The sequence below is a fragment of the Myxine glutinosa genome, chromosome 2 (genome assembly GCF_964187855.1).
Source record: "Myxine glutinosa chromosome 2, kmMyxGlut1.1, whole genome shotgun sequence".
Taxonomy (NCBI): Eukaryota; Metazoa; Chordata; class Myxini; order Myxiniformes; family Myxinidae; genus Myxine; species Myxine glutinosa.
Genome location: NC_136262.1, coordinates 54669039 through 54690290, shown reverse-complemented (window position 1 = coordinate 54690290; position 21252 = coordinate 54669039). Strand labels below are relative to the sequence as shown.

The 21252-nt window shown below is 41.0% G+C and overlaps 1 protein-coding gene across 1 annotated transcript in view; it reads left to right on the top strand.

The window, feature by feature from the left end:
- LOC137421788 (membrane-bound glycerophospholipid O-acyltransferase 2) overlaps positions 1 to 21252 on the top strand; it is a 174192-nt gene that overhangs the window by 75389 nt on the left and 77551 nt on the right. The window contains exon 2 of the mRNA XM_068108187.2: positions 19899 to 20044. Within this exon, the coding sequence (XP_067964288.1) occupies positions 19899 to 20044 (146 nt within the window). The remainder of the gene's footprint in view (positions 1 to 19898; positions 20045 to 21252) is intronic.

Genomic DNA, 21252 nt, shown 5'->3' with positions numbered 1-21252 from the left:
GCCTCAAGGTTTTCGCTAGCTGTGTCTTGTTTACAAGTCACATCGTAATGGTGGGTGAACCCTGTGTAACAATTCTGATGATACTTGGCTTCAATGGCGACCAGATCACCTTCTGCAAGGAGTGACACGATACGCCCTTCCCCCAGTGCGACTGCCTTGTCATGTATCTGTTTGGTGAGTTTAAGCTTCTGGAAAGAATGGTCTGCTGCATTTGTTTCGTCACCACAGAGACACATATTACGATTAACAGCTGCACTTGTCCGCTGGGATCTTTTTCTTGCAGGAGGCAATCCTTCATAGCGACGTTTTTTTGCATGGTCAAGTGCTGATGCCCTGTAAAGCTGACGACATGATTTGTGCCAGGATGCATGATTCTTCTGCATGGATTCTTCATCTGGAAGTTTTACGTCTGGGTGGGGAGCAGCACCAATTGCTCTGAACTGACTTACAAGGCTGGTGATTTCTGTGTAGGCTCCCTCTCTATGACTGGTGACTGGATTCGCAAGAGAACAAACCAGCCCTTCCTCAGTTTGTTTTTGGCACAGAATGCAAAACTGCCATCTGCTTGTCCCAGCCATCTCAGAAACGACCTGGAAAGACAGAAAGAAAAAACAATATTAAACAAGAACTGCCACTTTATAACTGCTGGCAGTGATGACCGGTTTACTCCGCCTTCCCGCTTTCATACAACTCCACTTGCATTGGACATGCTTTGATACAACCCCCCTTCGATACAACCCTGATACACACACACACACACACCCCACACCCCCGCACCCTCACACACACACCCACACACGGCCACATCCCCATACACACACACACACACACACACACACACACACACACACACACACACACACACACACACACACACACACACACACACGCACGCACACACACGTACGTGCACACACATCCCCACACTTTACAACAACCCCACTTTCACATTGTTATTATTTTTTCAACATCAATTTATCACGAGATGATGCTCAAAAAATTTCATCCTGATCGGATGAAGTTTTGTACTTGTCGAATTATGATGTCATAATGGAGGCACATATGACATCATAGTTCACAAGGCTTATTCTCCATGCATAGTTCTTTACAATGAGATGTCTCTGTCTTTGCTACTCAGTGCTTTTGGAGATATAGAAATGTAAAATTTTTCGGTTTTCCCAAGACGGCGGCCGTACCTTACAAGACGCGTGACCTGTGATGTCATAATTATCCTCAAAAGACTTCATGCCCAGGCGCACCTATGGTGAAAATTTCATGTCAATCCGTGCAAAGACTGCAGAGAAAGCGATTTTTAAAAGAAAATAAACCTGAAAATCGCAGAGCCAGAATTATTTATTTGGTCTGAGAAGCCCATGCGAGGTTTTTTCTTCTTCAGCCTCTCACAACTCTGTGTGAATATGCGATCTTTTAAAAAAAACTCGGAATTTGGCCAAATCTGTTTTATTTGTTTGTTAATATACCTCAGCCATTGACAAATCTGGAATTAGAATTTTATTTGAGGTTCAAATTACCCTGTGAAATCGTGTCAAACGATGCCTTCGTGTCTGTACATGTGATAAATAATTAATTCCCCACACTCGAAGACTTCTTCTTCACGCAATAACTTCTAGCTTCCAGACCGTACATCCAATCATCTTGAAATTTTGCACACTTGTTACTATTCATGACTTCTACTACAGTATGAAGTTTCACGTCGATCAATCATGCGGTTCAAGAGATAGAAATGTTTTTAATATTTTCGTTTAATTAACGATATCTGCCAAACCACGTGACCTACCTGCAAATTCCAAAAGGATATTATCGTAGACTGATATGCTGAACACATCTGTGAAGTTTCCCCTCAATTGGATCAAAAATGAGGGAGGATCTAGGTTTCAAAGGTTTATGCTTAAAAACATCATAACTCTGAAACCATGTGATGCATGACTTCATGCTCACTGACTTTTTTGTTCGTCATGGGTATGCGATTGTGCTGCAAAGTTTGGCCTCGATCTGTTCAGCCGTTGCGGAGAAAAAGGGGTTTTCGTGTTTTTCATGAAAAACAATATGTCGGCCGAACCATGTGACGTATAACTTCGAAAATTTTTGCACTTTGAGTTTCTTTTTTAACAAAGGTTCTGGGAAAAGAAAATATCATTTTTGTGGGAGCAAAGATGTGTTTGACTAATTCTAACCTCTTAACGTTAGCATTTTTAATATACTAAATAAACATGTTTTTTGTTCCCATTGCAGAGTTCTTTAGAATGAGCCATTCGTCAAATTTTTCCATTGAGCCGTTTCAGAGATATAGAGGGGGCAAAGATGAAGGCGTTTTACAATATGGCGGCCATACCACGTGACCTATTTTTTTTTTTTTTTTTTTTTTTTTTTTTTGTATACAAGATCGAGGCTCGTGAGAGAGCGAACATTAATCACACAGAAAGACAAACCGACACATAAAACATATAACATAGGGAGCGGTAGACAAGATGGGGAGAGAGGGGGAAGGACACAAACACAACATTTGAGAGCAGGGACCGAGAGACATGGAGACATCGAGAGATCTGAGAGAGGGCGAGGGCTTTGTGGGGGGGGGAGTATAAGGGGAGCTGACGTCATAATTAGCATTAAAAAAATTCTACGTGCCTAGCTGATCATTTGATGAAAATTTCCTGTCAATCCGACCAGTGGTTGCTGAGAAACTTAATTTTAAAGTTTTCAGAGGTGCAAAATAGGGTGGAAGAATAAGAAGAAAAACTCCAGCAGTAATAATAGGTTTACTTTCCATTTCATGGAGAGTAAACCTAATAACTGCTGTCTTGATGCATAAAAATGTTGGGTTCATGATGTTGGGTTCATGAAGGGACAGAGAGGTTATTCTTAAATTTATCTGCACTGCACTGAAAACTCCCATTTCAGCTTCTCAGCCATCCATGATATCTGAAAGCTGGAAAGAGAAAGTGACCAACATAACGAAGGGTTTTCTTCGGTTTGATTTTTGCAAATCAAGGGACCTCCTCTCCAGACACACTCCCACCCGCAACCTCCGCTCTGCTGGTACCAACCTCCTGACCCCCCCCATCCGGACCAAATTCAGATCCTGGGGGGACAGGGCCTTCTCCATCGCTGCTCCCACCCTCTGGAACTCACTACCTCACACCATCAGAGACTCCTCCTCACTCACCACATTCAAAACATCACTAAAGACCCACCTGTTCAGCACTGCATTCAACATTCAACCCACAGCATTTAACCCCTGACTATCACTTCTCCTTCTCCCTCCTTTTGCTTTAAATATTTCCCTATTGATTCTTGTCTTTTTGCACTTGTTGTTTTCATGTTTTGTTATGCATTATGTTTTGCACTGTCAAAGCGCCTTTGGGCTTCATGAAAAGCGCTATACAAAATAAATGAATTATTATTATTATTATTAAAAGACAGACCATCCCCAGCTCGTTGACACGGCCCTAATCTATCTATAATTCCAGTAATCTCTGTACGTTTGTACGTCTGTACGTTTGTCTGTGACCGCTGTTTCTCGACAACCACGGGTCCGATATACTTTTAACTTGCCAGGTATATTGCTGGGGACCCGAGGATGTGCCTTTTCAAGGTTTCATATTAATCGGACAATTACTTACCGAGCTATGTCCAAAAAACGATTCAACCAATCAGAGAGCAGCGAACTATCGCGTGTGCCGAACGTGGCGGACACACTCTGCCTCGGATGGCACATTTGAGAGCGTATTCATTTATTTCACGTTTGCAAACTATGTTGGCGTTAAACTATGTTTTAAAACTAATAAAAACGAATTTGCGATTCATTCGCTTTCCTGCGCGTTTGTGCACGCGATGGCGATTTCTTTACCAAACTCCGGAAGCCGTTCGCTTTGGACCAAACCATTTCATGTAAATAGAGGGGGGGGATTGTCACCGTACTCGCAAGCCGTTCGCTTTGGACCAAACCATTGCATGTAAATAGAGGGGGGGGATTGTCACCGTACTCGCAAGCCGTTCGCTTTGGACCAAACCATTTCATGTAAATAGAGGGGGGGGGGGGGATATAATTTTAGATATAGATATAGTACGGGCAATGCCCTAGTATAATAAAAAACTGGAAAAAGTTCAACAGGAAAGAAATGAAAAAAATACCCGATTTGCGTTATTACTTTTTGTATTTATTGTCTCATTGGTGTGAAATATCATATAAGATATGCTCCATTCATGTTTATTTTATTTTTATTCAATAACTCGTACATGAAAACCTGGGTTTAGACACCAAAATCACCATTCGAGGTTCAATAGGACAGAAGTTATGAGGCATAATGCGAAAAAAGCCCGAAATTGGCAGCCATCTTTGATTTTTGGCATACCAGAATATTCAAAACATCAATATTTTGACTCCAGTTAATTCCTCACACAGTATTAGCTTGAGATATCAATACAAGTTATATTACACAGCAATTGTGTGAGAATTATGAGCTTTTTCAAATAAAATTTGTAATTCACGATTTTCGATGGTTGCCATTTTGGAAAAAGGTGAAAAAACAAACAAACAAAAAAATTATGAGTTCTTGACACTCGGACCAAAATTGTTCTACAGGCTTTTGTTCTACCTTCAAATTGGTACTGAAAACGAAACGTTTGCATCAATTTCAAATGACTGAGTGTCCGGGCACCCCACTATGAATTTGTCCCGATCGCACATGTGCTGAGAGGACGAGAGATACTGTTTTATAACGTTTGCCTGCCTGGCAGTTAAACAAAATTGAAAATCATTCCAAACAGGAAACACAACCATCTTTACACACCCTGACCTAAAGCTGCTTGATTCGAAGTTCAAATGGGCCGGATGTTCCCGATATTGGAGGCTCTACCTTTATGGCTAAGGACGGAAGGTGATGTGCCTTTTAGCAAAGAGGACCCTGATTTGAATTCTTCTTTTTTTTTCACCCCCACTCATTAAATTGACTGTTTTGCAATGTAAACGGTTGCTTTGGTGAACTCCTGATGAAAACTACATTATTACCCTCACCAGAGGAGGGTATTGCATTTGAGTCCGTTTGCTACTTGGCAAAAAAAAACAAAAAACTTTTTTGCAAGTATGTTGATCACTCCGGTTTGTGTGTTTGTCTGTCCGCTCACTTATACTTGCCTACAGGTCACAGTTTTTAACCGATCTTCACGAAACTTCACCAAATGGTAGAGTTTGTGGTCCGACAAAATCATATATTTTTGAGGTCAAAAGGTCAACATAGGCCAAAGGTCAACCACTTTTTTCTAATTACTAAAATCCTCAATTTTCATCTGATTCACTTGAAATTTAAACGATATTTTCATATCGGCGACCTGAATTCAATCACCAACTATTTTTGAGATCAGCATAGGCCAAAGGTCAACCACTTTTTTTTCGAATTTCTAAAATCTTCAATTTTCATCCGATTGACTTGAAATTTGAATAGGATTTACATATCGGAAAATCAAAGATAAATATGATTTTCTCTGCAACCGTTTGTCTGATTGACAGGAAATTTTCACCCCAGGTGCAACTCCACCTGTATAATTTTTAATGATAATTATGATGTCATAGGTCACGTGGTACGGGCGCCATCTTGAAAAAACCGAAATCTTTTGCACCTCTATCTCCAAAAGCGCTGTATCTTGTTATTATAATAGAGCAAACGTATATGGTTATGTATGTCGCTATGTATGTTTATATGCGACGAAAACGTCTTCTTCAAATAAAATTACCACCCTCTTAATTAACCCTCTTGATTGCGTTAAGACTGCTGAGACCCCTCAGACCTTTGATGACACTTTAATTCCCCGAAGACCCAAAACACACCGAAGACCGAAAACACCCTTAAGACCCTTAAGACCCAAAAGCCTCTGAAGACACAAAATACCCTGAAGACCCAAAACACCTCAAAGACCCAAAACACCTCAAAGACCCAAAATACCCTTAAAGGCCCAGAGGATCCAAAAGACTCTGAAGACCCAAATGCCCCTGAAGACCCAAAACACCATGAAACCCAAAAGACACCGAAATGGTCAAAGATGCCTACCCCTCTGAAACGACGTGTGTGAGGCTCGCGGAGCGCGCCGAGTCACGCTAGTATAAATAATCGAGACATGGCTCATTGTAAAGATCTCTCCATGGGGAATAAAAGATGTTAATGATGATATCATAGGTGCCTCAATTATGACGTCATAATTCGACAAGTACAAAACTTCATCCGATCAAGATGAAATTTCTTGAGCGTCATTTAGGCATAAATTGGTGCAGAAAAAATAATGACGTCATCAGTCACGTGGTTCAGCCGCCATCTTGGAAAGAACCGAAAAAAATTGCACCTCTATATCTCCGAAAGCGCTGCATAGAAAAAATTGAGACATAGCTCATTGTAAAGATCTCTCCATGTGGAATAACACATGTGAATGATGTCATAGGTGCCTCTATTATGATGTCATAATTCGACAAGTAAAAAAAAAACCATCTGATCAAGATGAAATTTCTTGAGCATCATCAAGGGATAAATTGGTGGAAAAAAAAATAGATGACGTCATCGATCACGTGGTTCGGCCGCCATATTTGTTTTACTACAAAAGCATTAAAAACCACTTAAAACACATCCTGGCAAGAGTCTGCAATCTCCGATTCCTCTTTCTTGTTATTATTATGAACCATATTGGGCATCCTGCATTTCTTGCTGGCTGCAATGGAATTGACAAAAAAATGGGAGGAGTCGAGAGAGGGTTTGGATCAGAGAGCTAATGTGCCTCCATTTTTCCTATCTCTCCCAAGAAGGAACCAGGTAATTGAGAGCTCAGACAGGTGTTGGTGATTCTTCCAGGGATGCCTTGGGCTGGGGGAGCACTGACGGTTGGAATCGTCAACCCGCTGCCTTCCAGTCAGGAGGAGACTATGAAACTGCAACTAAAGCAGACCTGAACCAGAATCTTTAAATTCTCTTTTACATTTATCATTATTTGCTGCTTTTTAATTGGTTATTTTAAATGCTCTCCTTCCCCCCCACCCCCAACCCCCTTGGTTCGATGTCTAAATGTGGCAACATGTCGGCCTGCATCGGATAGCTCTGTGGCCAATGTGTGTGTTAGGGGGATAGGGTCCTTTTTGTATACAGAGTCGAGGCTCGTGAAAGAGCTAACATTTATCAAGCAAACAAATCAAACAAACAAGCAAACAAAGTATATAAAAAGGGGAGCGGTCGACAAGATGGGGAGAGAAGGGGAGGAACCACACAAACACAACATTTGAGAGCAGGGACATCGGGAGATGTTTTTGGAGGGAGAGGGCCTGGGGGGAGGCAGGATAGGTATAAAACGCAAGGACACCAAGGACTTCCAGGAAAGAAGTCAAAAGTCACCTCAAAAAAGTGGATTTGGGGTGAAATTAGCGGGGGTAGAAAAGATCAAGGTTTTGGATTGGGGAAGATAAGTAATGGTGGTGAACAGCCGTTTTAAAGACCTGGAGGGAGGAGTGGGATTGAAGAGAGTGAGGGAGTTTGTTCCAGAGGCGGGAGAAAAGAGGAATGAAGGAGTGAAGGTGAGCAGAGAGTCTTGATTTTGGCAGTTTAACCATAAGAGGGTTGCAGGCAGATCTTGTGTGACCTGTAGGAATATTTGGGGGACAGAGCCCAGAGAGAGCTGGGGGAGCAAGGCCAGAGAGGAGTCGGTAGAAGACGGAAAGACCACCAACCTGCCTGCAGTGATTAAGTGAAAGGCCCTCGGAGATAGCGTCATCGCGGGAGATTCCAATGATTCTGAACGCTTTGGTTTCAACAGCGTGAAGACGAGCTAGGTGTGAGGCAGGAGCACCAGCCCAGAGTGGAGAGCAGTACTCCATTGAGCTGCGGATGAAAGCCTTGTATGTGGTGAGGAGCTCAGGTGTGCCAAGGAAGGACTTCGCACGACGGAGGATGCCCAGTCGGCGACTAGCTTTGGAGGCCAGCTTGGAAATGTGGTTTTCCCAGGAAACATCATGGCAGATAGTGAGACCCAAAAGCTTGAGTGACAGAACTTCTTTGAGAGGATTATTCAGAAAGTAGATGGGAGGGTTGTCCAGTCGGTCTTTTCGGAGAGACATTGTGAGAGTGTGAGATTTGTCAGGATTGAAAGACATGTTCCACTTGTTTGCCCAGTCTGTGATTTTTTCCAGGTCTGCAGAGAGTGAGGAGGCTGCAGACTGCCGATCTGAGGGATGAGGAATGGAGCGGCAGAGAGTGGAGTCATCAGCAAAGAGATAGAGAGGATTTTCAAGAGAGTCAGAGAGATCATTGATGAAGACCAGAAAAAGCACAGGGCCTAGAACACTGCCTTGGGGAACTCCAGCCTGAACAGGAAGAGGAGATGAGAGAAACCCATTCAGGGCCACACGTTGACTATGACGAGAGAGGAAGTCCGCCTTGCAGTAATGTTGTGTGTATTTATTTTGTCTATGCTGATTGTGAATGATTATTTTATAAAAACTTCTGTAAGGAAGTCGTTGTTGCTCCTGACTTCATACGACGGAATCAACCTCCTGCATGTAGTAAACTGGCCCAATAGTATAACAGGGTTACGTCGCCAGCTACCAAAGGACATCTCTGCCCTCCATCTTCCCTTGCAAAATTGTGCAAGCTTCCAAAAACCGCTTGGCTAGCTTGTGGGCCTTTGCCCAGCAGGCAAGGAATAGGACGGAGGGTCGTTAACGTCACCACTTGTAACACTTGTAGTCAGGAGTGGTGTTTGGGACCCTGGTTCTTATAAATACTGTACTTTATAAATATTGGGCAAAACGTTGCAAAAATTATTCCCAGTATTAATATTTCATTTGCCAACTTTTGGGGTACCCTAATTTGATTTTTTTTTTTTTACTCCTACTCATGAAATTGCGATTAAAAAAAAAAACTTGTGGAAAGTTAAATAAAAACCCCTCAAACTCTCTTTTTCTGTAACTAATCATAATAAAGCTATGCACCAAGTTTCAGTTGAATATGTCAAAGTGTATGGGAAAAAAGCGCAGAAAACCACAGGTTGGACGGACAGATAGACGGAGAGCAAACCTATAGTCCCCTTTGGGTCGTGGACTATTAAACTTGTCCCTATATGTAATGGTGTATTACCCGAGAAAATAAAAATGACTATAGCTAATACAATCTTCAGGAATGGTGACCCACAAGACAGTGATTATCGTTCAATTTCATTATTGATGATCTTTTCAAAAATGTTTTGTATGTTGCAACACAAGTATGTTCATGGCATTAGAAAAATCAGGGTGTAAGGGGTCTATCAGGGATCAAAGTGGATCCAGGTTTGACACCTCAAAATAGGTATTTTCTTTCTTCTCTGAAACTACACATACCATACAGATGAAACCTGACCACGACCTTCATCACCCCTGATGTACCAAAGTTTGTTCACGGCATTAAAAAAAATCGGGCCCTAAGGACATCTACGGGTGGTTGCCCCCAAAATAGCTATTTGCTTTCTTCTCAGAAACCACATACAATGCTGATGAAACCTGACCACAACGTTCCGGACATCACCCGTGATGCACTAACGTTTGTTCGCGGCATTTAAAAAAATAAAAATAATAAAGTTGATGTCGAAGGTGGTCTTGTTTCTGAATTTTTTTTTTAGCTATTTGCTCTCTTCTGCGAAACTGCACACACAATTTCAATGCAACTTGACCACAACCTTCATCACCTGTGATGCATCAAAGTGGTTCACTGCATTTAAAAAAAAAATTTTTTTTTAAGGGAGTGTGTTGGGGAGAGGGGTGGGGGAGGGCGGGGTTAGGTGGGAGGTTTGACCCCAAAAATAGGTATTTACTCTCTTCTCAGAAACTACACACACATGTTTGTTGAAAGTTGATCATGTATGTACCAAAGTTTGTTCACAGCATCGGAAAAAACGGGGTCTAATGCGGTCTACTGGGGGAGAGTGGACTTTACCCCCACTCCCAAATAGGTATTTTTTTATTTGTTTAAAGTCTTACAATTGCATTAGTATGATTCTACATGCTGCGCTGTATCATAGCAACCATTGAAATTGGTTTAAAATACCTTTAGTCGGTGTAATATACTGTCTTATTCTACCAGGTGAGTACACAGAGGTATTGCTCCTATTTTTCATTTAAGGTTACTAATGTTTCGGCTGAATTGAAATGAGATGCCCCAAAAATAGTCAATTTTTGTTTGTTAAATTGAAGTTATTCATAATTACTCAACCAAAAACTTGTATGTACTATTTACAACAAACAATAAGTTCTTTTGCATGGCATTTGTTTAAACTGAGTCTTAGGCAAGCTAGTGTTAATAATTTTAAACACAATCTCTAAAGTTTATTGTTAGAGAAGTATATAACAAATTGATGTAGTAATCACTGGTAATTAATGAGTAATGAGTGATATGGCGATGCTAATGTAAAAGTATTGCATACCAGCTGATTCCTCCTCATACACCCCCACAACCCATTTGTGTTCCTTTTTTTTAGCTTCTTTCTGTTTCGCTTTGATTTGTCCACCCCATTATTCTCATTATAGTATCTTGTTTCACTATTTCTTTATTTCTGACTTCATTTTTTAAAATCACAATCCATTGTCATTGGGACCTGAAATTTTACAGGCCATGCTTTTATTCAGCTTCCTCCACTGTTCTCATATGATGTATGTTTCTTATATTTTGCTTGTTTGATTCAAGAGTAGAAATAAACTGAACTCGAGAGTAGGAGGAAAAGTGGGAGGTAGAGAGGTTTGAGGGTTGGGTCTGGAGAAGGAATATTGAGAGAAGGAGAGATGGGGTCTGGATGAGGAGGTGGAGGTGGAGGTGGAGGAGGAAGAGGGGGAGGAGAAGGAGGAGAGATTATGGTGGTCTGGAGGAGGCAGAGGGGGTGGAGGAGAGATTGGGAGAGGGGGAAAAGGAGAGGGGAGAGATGGTTGTCTGTAGGAGGGAGAGGGGGGACAAATGGGAGTCTGGAGTGGGGGAGAGATGGGGGTCTGGAGGAGCAAAAAGAGGGGGAGAGATCAGGTGTGGAGGAGGTTGAGATGGAAGTCTGGAGGAGGAAGAGGGGGAGGAGGAGATATTATGGGGGTCTGGAGGAGGAGTGGGAGGAGAAGAGATGGGGGTGGCTGGAGAAGGAAAAGGGGAGGTGGAGAGATGGGGGTCCAGAGGAGGAGAAAGAGGGAAAGTGATGGGGGTCTGGAGGAGGAAGAAATGTGGGAGGGTGGAGGAGGAGGAGATGGGGGTGGAGGGACCATCGGTGGTCGGGAGGAGGGAAGATATGGTGTTCTGGAGGGAGGGATGGAGGAGGAGGAGGAGGAGGAGGTATTACTAAATTTCAATGACTGTTGGGCAAGTAATCTTTGTATAAAATTTCAAAGTGTTTTCGACTATAGAAAGTAGATTTGTTACCCCTTAAAATCAATGCAAATGTAACTGTGCACTTGTGGCCCTCATTCTGTCCTTGACTTATGCTTGGTGCCCAAATTCAAAACCCATGTACAGTATGATGTTTAAATTAGTTCATTGCCTTCCAATTTCCATGTGGAAATACACTGTTTTTCAAACGTCTGTCCTGCGTACAATTTCTCTACTAACTCCACCATGATTCTGGGATCATTGTGGGAAAAAACATATTTTTTGCCACTAATGACATCATTATTCACGAGCACAATAATTTAAGGGGACAGCTGGAGGAGTCGGGTTGATCCTGAATAATGTTATAAATATCTTGTGAGCAAACCTTTGAAAGATTTTGCCCCAGTTATCCTTGAATGGTTTGAGCAACACCAAGAGCACCTGTTAGTATGTACCTTTGGGTTGAGACACCAGAACAGCAGTTGGTACCAGATAGCCAAATTGATGCAATACCTTCCAATCGATCAGCCAATGATCAGTGCCCAATCAATAGATTGAGATGAACCAGATTGTTTGAGGTGCTGTAGTTACTCAGCACAGACATATCTAAACAGCTGTCTTCATTCAACTTCTCTGCACCATTCCTTGGATCCATGCTGCATGCCCTGCATGATTTGCATCGTTGCAAATTATCATTGTCAATGGTTTGACTCATATCACTGATTAATTAATTAGTTGGTGTATTAATTTTTACTTTATTTAGGGTGGGATAATGCAAACATTTTTGGTTTCCAAAACTGCATCAGCATCAGTTGAGTTGCCTCTTAGTTTTGTCGACATGACATTCCATTGGCCTTCAGTCGAGTGTTAATTATGGCTGGTGACATAGTGTTCTTTTCCATCGGAGTGACAGGAGGTATACACAGACATAAACATACCTTCAGCACTTTATTTAATTTTTGAACCACAAAAAGTCGCGTATTGAATCTTCAAATGATTTATGGAGCATTTCACAGCAGCTCAATAATACAGTATCCTGTTTTTTTCAATGAAATGTAAGCCTTATTTTCTTGTTTCCAACTTGACCTGTTTATCATGACTATAACCCTAGAAACAAGGGAGCGTGGAGGGTAGAAAGTGAAGGGAAGGGTGGGATGAATCATGTGATTACTCATGTGCATGTGCATATTTACATAGTTGAGTTGCATTTGTACTCGTATAGCTTTTTGCCTTAATTATACAATTTCACACATGCTTAACCCATGAAACTTTAGACTCGGCCAAGTTATTAGGGTGGCAAGCCTTACAGGCTGGTACCCTATTGATTTTCTTCTGTTATTATTATTGTTGTCACAGTATATTATTGTATGCTATACCGTACTTCCGCTGAATTATGGACGTTTATTTGCTTTGAAATTAATTTTCTCTGCAACAGCTTGTCTCATCGACACAATTTTCAACATAGAGAAACTATTCATGGAAACTTTTAAAATGTTAACTATGACGTCATAGGCCATGTGGTATGGCAGCCATGTTGGAAAAAAGGGAAAACTTCAGACCTTCTCCAAAACCTCTCCATGGAAAAAAATTGAACATTTTGGCACTTGATGTCAATAATCCCAATGGGGAATAGGTCAGTGTTTCTGTAATGTGGTGATGTTCCAAGCAGATGGAAGATGATCTAGTGCAAATCATAGGGTGAAAAGAGCAGAAAAGGATGTGTAAGAGCAGCAGAACATGTTTTTAGGACACAGAGCTGATATGATCCGGTCCAGAAAGTTGGTTGCTCCCTTGAAATGGCCAGAGAGATATGTGAACTTTGCCAGAGCATGATCAGAGGAGCCAGGAAGACCAGAGGAGAAACGGGAGAGATTGGATGGAAAGATTCAAGGCTAGAAACACAACTGGACAGGTCGCCACTGCGTCACAGGATACTTGATTGAAGGGACAGGAATTTGGAGCTTGTTTATGGTGCCGGTGATAACTCGACTCCTCTTTGTTAAATTCTACCAATGACCTGTGTTGGCATCTGAGTTCTCCGGCCTTAATGTGTTTCTGATGGACTCTGGACACATTGATGCATCGTCCTGCACGCACAACACCAGGGTGACATTTTATAATGGGGTTGAGATTCAAACCCAGATTAGACAGCTCAAAGGTGGATACATAATTACATATACACAGTACTCCTAATATATCTGGCCAGCTCATTGGATATTAAATATTGCCATGTCTTTCTCAACATTATGGCTCAAACTCTGGCCAGATTATTTATTTGTGTCAAGTATAGGATCAAGTAATTTGCCAAATATCGTATCCATCTAGGTTTACAACCACCATAGCAGTCTCAACGAGATGGCGTCAGGAAGGGCATCCGGCCATAAAAACATTGCCTCAAACAGGGAACCATGATTGTCATGGGGCCCGCAAGGCTAACCCCCGCTCTAGCGGGAAAAATGGCCTTAAAACGATCATTCATTCATTTTCATAGCAGTCTCAACGAGAGCGGCAATTGGTAGAGCGCATACCTCCGCCAGGCTGAACAGTTTGTTTTGTATCCCACTGATAGGCCGGATGTGGATTCGGACCTGAACCAAAATCTAATCTTATTCTTGTCACCTAACCAACTCATGCACCAAGTTGTCATAACTCTTCCACAACTTTTATGAAAATCATGTTATATATCGCTTTTCGCCCGATCTCAATGGTAATTAGAATCGCTTCAAAATTAAATAATTCTCGTATCCGAATCCATATTCAGATCTTCACCAAAATCGAATCGATTCGTCCTTGTCACACACCCAACCCCTTCACCAAGTTTCGTCCAAATCCATCCATTACTTTTTGAGATATCCTGCTATGTATCGTTTTTGTCCCGATCTCCCAATGGTGAAGAATCACTTAAAAATTCTAGTAGCCGGATCCGAAACCGGATCTTCACCAAAATCTAATCATTTCATCCTTGTCACATACGCTAGCTCTCTGCCAAATTTCGTCTGAATCCGTCCACAACTTTTTGAGATATCTTGTTCACAGACAAACGGACAAACAAACAAACATACAGACAGGGGTGAAAACATAACCTCCATCCACCTTTGGGGGCGGAGGTAATAAAAAAGTGCACATTAAACAAAATCAGACATGCTCTTTTGTACCTTCATAATTATTTCAGTACCAACAAAAGTACCTGTTTACAGTGACTGGAAAAGTTGAAGTTGATCCATTAATTTAAATTATTTCAGGGACTTTGAAAAGGTTAATTGTGTTGCAATCTTTGTTTCATTCAGAGACGAAGCTCTAAGCTACTTGTACTGCCCACTGTGAAATGGTGGTGCAACATCGGGTGGCGGAGGTTGGATTTGTCTGCAAAGAGGGCAAAATATATCTATTTTAAATTGTGTTACTTCATAAACGACTGTGTTAAATCTACTGCAGTACAGATGTTGATGTTGAGTTTAAGGATTACTGGAAGGGACAATAAAGTGGCTGACTGTGTCGCATCAAGAAAAATGAAATCAAAAAGCAAAATAACCAATTGGCAGCTTTTCAAACTCAGCATGGGAAGTGGCCACCGTAAATGGGAAACAGATGAACGTATGGACAGGCAACCACGGTTCGCAATATACAGACATTTAATATGGAATATTTTCTTTCTGGGGGTGAACTTACTTTTCAAAATGTCTTAGAACCAAAAGTTCATTGGAATTATGTTGAAATTATTCTAGATTTTGGTAATGTGACCTTTAAAAGAAACAAAAACCACATTTGACATTTCGAAAAAAATAAATTGATCCTTGAAAGTGATGTGAACTGATATCAAACTCAATTCATGGACAGTACTGTGTTAAACTTCTGTACGTTTTCCAGAAGTATCTCTTTATTTTGCACATTAGCCAAATTTTTTTTAAACAAAAACAAAAGTTAAATTATGACTGGGATTACGGGCAGTAAAATTACAGTTCAGTACTTCGTGTAACCCCCACGAGCATTCAGGAGAGCACGTACACGTTGAGGCATGCTGTTCACGAGATTTGCCAAGGTTTGGACAGGAATTGCTTTCCATGCAGTGACAATAGCCTGCTGCAATTCACGCACAGAGGTCGGCTGCTGGTCCAAGTGGTCGATTTGACGCGTTAATTCTGTCCACAAGTTCTCTATCGGATTCATATCCGGGGACATGGCAGGCCACTCCATATGCTCTACACCACGGTCAGCAAGAAAGTGTTGGATCATGCGAGCACGATGAGGCCGTGCATTGTCATCTTGGAAGACAAAGTTTCCTCGAAAGGCTGCATGAGCAAATGGAATTAAGGTTTCTTCCAGAATGGCCCTGTACTTGAACTGGTTCAGGTTTCCATTCAGAACAACCAGGTCAGTTTTGCCCCCTGCATGAAAAGCAGCCCAAACGGTCACCCCACCACCTCCAGCTTGGACTCTTGGCACTATACAATCTTTGTTGTAGGCTTCATGCACTTGTCTGCGCACTCGGACACGGCCATCTTGACGATAGACCAGAAATCTAGACTCGTCACTGAAGGTCACGTGATTCCAGTGTCCTGGCTGCCATTGATGGTGCTCTCTGGCCCACTGCAATCGGCGCTGGCGGTGTTGTCTGGTCAGGCGTGGCTTTCGCAGGGGATGCCTGGCACGATAGCCTGCTTGAACCAGTCGTTGGTTGACTAGCCTTCTGGATACAGGCACATTTGTCAGTTGCTGCCACTCAGCCCTAAGCCGATTAGCTGACTTGGTACGGCCATTGCGGACTAACCAGTGCAGCTGGCGATCATCCCTCGTGGTTCTGCGGGGACGTCCTGGCCTCGGTATTGGAGTAGGGACACCCCTCTGAGCATTTCGTTTCGGGATCTTTGACACCTGACCTTGAGTGTTGCCATACTGCCGAGCAATAGCACGCTGTTTCATGCCGTAATTTTGTAAAGCCACCACTCCATGACAAACAGCATTGTCGAGTTGACGGACCATCTCCAGAGGAAGCGGCAATAACTTTTGGAGACGTGCAGCAGTTGTTTTCCACTAATACAGAACGCAACAACCCTTGTATACCCGACTGTGAAACCAATCATCAAATGCACCTGTCCGTACATTTTGCCACGCCACCTGTGATATAATCCTGTTGATGACTTCTTGCTGGGACAGACAATCAGTGACATGGTTCTTTTAACAAATAAATCACCAAAGTGTAAAATAAACTCACCAGATTGATATACTGAGTTAAGAAAGTAAACCCAAGTCATGGAAAAAAAAATAATCCATATTAAATGCCAAGTCTGTATATAAGATATATTAAGTTGTATTCGTTGAAATAACTGACCAGCTTTTATCATATTCATTGCTCTTTGCTTTAAATCAAACTTTCTTTTCCACACTTTGTTAACTCTTAAAACTGATATTAAGACTACTAGCAACGGTACCCGCCCTACGGGCTGGGCTTCAATTGGGAAGCCCAAATGAAAAGGCAAAATATCAGAAATTGAAGGCTTTTTTATTTTAAACGATTTATATAAACATCCGTTGAATCATATCACGCGCAAGTCATCAAAATCTAAACAGTACATGGCGCCCATTTTGAAACAAAGATTGAATTCTGCAAAACGGAAGTGGCCGCTACACGTCTTTCTCAGTCACACGTTTATGTGTGAAGAGTGCACGCCGAATCTGTAACACGGAAGCGGCCGCTACACCTCTTTCTCAGTCGCTTTGCACACGCTGCTGTGTTACTTCGGAGCCGCACGTTTATATAGGAAGAATTCATCAGGAGTTGATGTACTCTCTCCTGGTACGTAGAATTTCAACAAAAGCCACTTCACTGTTCATATCGGTAAATATTATTCCATCGTGTTTGGAAAAACTGGAAAATTGGAAAACTTGGAAAAATTGGAAAAACAATATAGCCTATTTTACTCCAGGGGGTCCTAGGATTACCCATAGTAAGATTATATGCCTTGCTTTCAATATGGTTTGCCCAGACACCTTTGCTTCCACTTGCTATGACATCATAGTTCAAGGAAATCTCCATTAACCTTTGCATATTGCACCACATTGGTGCAAAGTCGGTTTTGCCAATTTCTAAGAGACCTTGTTGTCCACCTCCTTCATAATAAGCATCTTTCCTCACAGACCAGTTTTAGTAGAAGGCCCATTGCAGTTTGAGATGAATACAGTGATTTCCTGAATAAGAGTGCTCTTGTTTACCAAACTGGGCACTGGCCGGAGGCTCTTAACTCTGGCACTTGGTTTCTTCGGCCCAAGGCTTTTCTTTTCCTCCCACTCATCATTGCTGGTTTTGTTGAGATCGATCGTATGCTTTAAGAATGAGCGAGTGAAGCATTGTGGTTAATTTTCCATCGTACTTTGATTGCAAGTCCATTTCGTGAATGTTGCTTTTCAACTTGCTCTCCTGAATCGTAAACGATGACTACGATTGTGTATCAGAATTCTTAGATGCACACTTATTTACATAAGGAATCTTGTCACAAATATCACAATCTTGGTTTTAAAATGCTTTTGGCAGAGCGAGGGGGTGCAGCATTGCAGAGCATCACCTTTTAGCATTGATATAAGCTGGCTGTTTGCTTTTCATGTACCTGTGGGTGCAAAGTCTACCATGGTTAAATGTGTAAATATCTGAGCCTTCGCACTACTCAAATTATGTAGCCAGGTGTCTTGGATAACATGGTTATTTATTTATTTTAGGCAATGCCGCGGCCACATTGGCCTACTGTGGGCACATTTAATCCCCCTTTTCTTCTTCTTTTTCCCTTCTTGCTTTTGCCAGCCAACTACAAATGGAGGGTTGTTGTATTTGTGGTTGCATCTGATGCCTTTTTGACGATCTACATATTGAGTGAACAAAACTAGCACAATATTTCTATTGTGGAGGCATTCTAGCTGCCCTTATTTGCACTTGAGGAAGTGTTGAAACTATTATCTGAGTTTCATGACTTAATTACGGAGTAGACATACAAATTGTAGCACGAGTCACTTTGTGGTGTACTTTTTCAGACAGTACAAGGTATTGTTTAGAGCTTCAGGCCTTTTTGATGAACACATTGATGTCATCAGAGACTCCTCCTCACTCACCACATTCAAAACATCACCCAAGACCCACCTGTTCAACACTGCATTCAACTTTTAACCCACAGCATTTAACCCCTGACTATCTCCTCTCCTTCTCCCTCCTTTTTGCTTTGAATATTTCCCTATTGATTCTTGTTTTTTGCAATTGTTTTTATGTTTTGCTTTGCATTATGTTTTGCACTCTGTCAAAGCGTCTTTGGGCTCCCTGAAAAGCGCTATATAAAATAAATGCAGTATTATTATTATTATTATTATCCTTCCTTGCTCTACAGATACAGTAAGATGAATTCTGTGGATAGATGTCAAGTTTGACTTATCACGTGACCTTCAAATGATTATAGCCATCAAAGGTTTAAATAATGTACTCCTTTGCAATGTACTGTTATTTACTTGCAAACGCTGAATCTCATTGCCGCAATGATATTTTGGGTGACTGTTTGTTGTGCGCTTAAGACAGTAGGTTTTATTTTTTGCTACAGATGCAAAGGCCTTTGCATAACCGTTTCTGGTGTTGTGCATTTTAAATCATCTTAATGTGAACCTTACTTGGTCCTCCTAATTTGGCGAATACACCTGTGGGGTGGTGGTAGACAAAAAAACTGGAAAAGCCGATAAGAGACATCATTACCCGGGCCACTCTTTTTGGAAAAAAAAAGAAAATGGGGGAATATTGTAATCAGTTCCGTCTGTCTCTGTCTGTCCGTCATGCTATCTCCTCCTAAAGGATTGTGCAGAATTTCACCAAACCTGGAAGTTATGACCACCACATGGTAAGAAGTGCAAGTTGAATACCATTTTGGCTCTGTCCCATGGAGCAGGGTCAAAAGGTCAATTCCCCAAAAATGCAATTACAGACACATTTTAAAACATTTTCAATTAAACTTTGTGCATATGCAATTGGGGGATGCATGAAATATGTAACGATTTTTCGGGATTTGACCCACAGGTTCATGTCCCATGGAGTGGGGACTTAGGGTTACATCCATCAAAACTGCATTTTTAAAAACAAAATCAAAATGTGATCCTTGGGTCATTCCTGGTGGAGCTTTTTGCCATCTTTCAACATTGCTTTTGGTGGGAAGCGTGGGGATTTGCGATGGCGCATTATCAACTTCGCTGTATTTGACATTGATTTTAGTTCCACACCACGATTTTATGAAGAGACAAAGAGAAGAGCTATTGTTTTGTGCATGTACATGATCTCATGTTTTTGACAGTGCATATTTCAATTTTATAAATAGTGGAATGAAAACCAATAGGTTCTATTTCAGATGTGGTGAAATCTTTACTGGCAACAGAGGGCAAGGCATGGACAGGGTGCCAGGTTGATTTGTGTCAACAGGGACGGCCATCCTATTAAAATGTCTTTGGGGGAAACCCAGCTGTTAAAGAGATGGGCTGCATTTGTGCACTTGTTGATGTCCTGGGGTCATCTTCCATCAGGTGAACTTTGTTGTATGCTTGGGGGTTGCCCTGTGCGCCGGTCCGTGGTTCCGTCTCTACCTCCACCCAAGCCACACAAGCCCAAATATCCGTCACATTGTGGCCACCATCCTTGGGTTCTACCTCGCGATCTTCTGCTTTGGCTGGTAAGGCATTCATCCATTAAATATTTATTATGTACATTTATTAATTATTTTTGATATCCACATGCAACCAGCATTATTTTTTCTCTCTCTTTATCATTGTTTTTCTCTGGTCCATTGACGGTAATGTCAAAGTAAATATGGTTGAGGCAACTCATGTTGATTGGCTTTTTAACACTGTATATTGGCAGACAATACAGCACTTTTGAAATGACGTAATCCACCCCAGATTGATCAGTGCTGATGCGCAGAAACCCCTTGTAACAAAATCGATCATGGTGGCCCTAGACGTATTTCATGCTTGCCAGATAAGGATTATAGCATGAACGACTGAAAAAAGATTATAGCATGAATGATATGCCGAAAATATTTGGAAGCATACTTGTGAGAAATGGGTGTGCTTCTGCACAACAAAACAGTTAGAGAAATTCCTGATCAACTCATCCAAAAAGTTAATATATTGCAGTCCATATTGTAAAAACTCTTGACGGTATGGGTCCATGAAAGGCCGAAGGTTCGTTGATGGGAGCGTTCTAACCAAATCTTCGTCTTTCTTAACACCGAAGGGAAGGTCATATCTGGGGATAGTCGATGGACAGGGTAAATTTAAAATGATGATATTCACTATTAGTCATGTTTTTGGGAGAGGGGAGTTGGAGTTGTGTGGGCTGTAAGGGCCATTATAAATTTATATATACATATATTTTTGTTTGGTTCCAGGGCCACAAGAATAATTGCACTAGATTTTTGCATCTATTGGTGAAAGAAGTATGTGTGTTTGTTATAAACCATATAAAACAAATATACTATATATATATATATATATATATATATATATATATATATATATATATATATATATATATATATATATATATATATATATATATATATATATATACTGTATATATATATATATATATATATATATATATATATATATATATATATACTGTATATATATATATATATATATATATATATATATATATATATATATATATATATACATATATATATATATATATATATATATATATATATATATATATATATATATATTGTTGCGGTTTTGAGTTTTGTACGGTCAGTATAATAAAGGTTAAAATTTCCCCCTCATAGTTAGTCACACAAGCAACATGTAGCCTCGCGATAGTGTAGTTATCTCTTAGTATTTGTGAGCTTCGTCCTTTTCCTATGTTAGTTCTGCG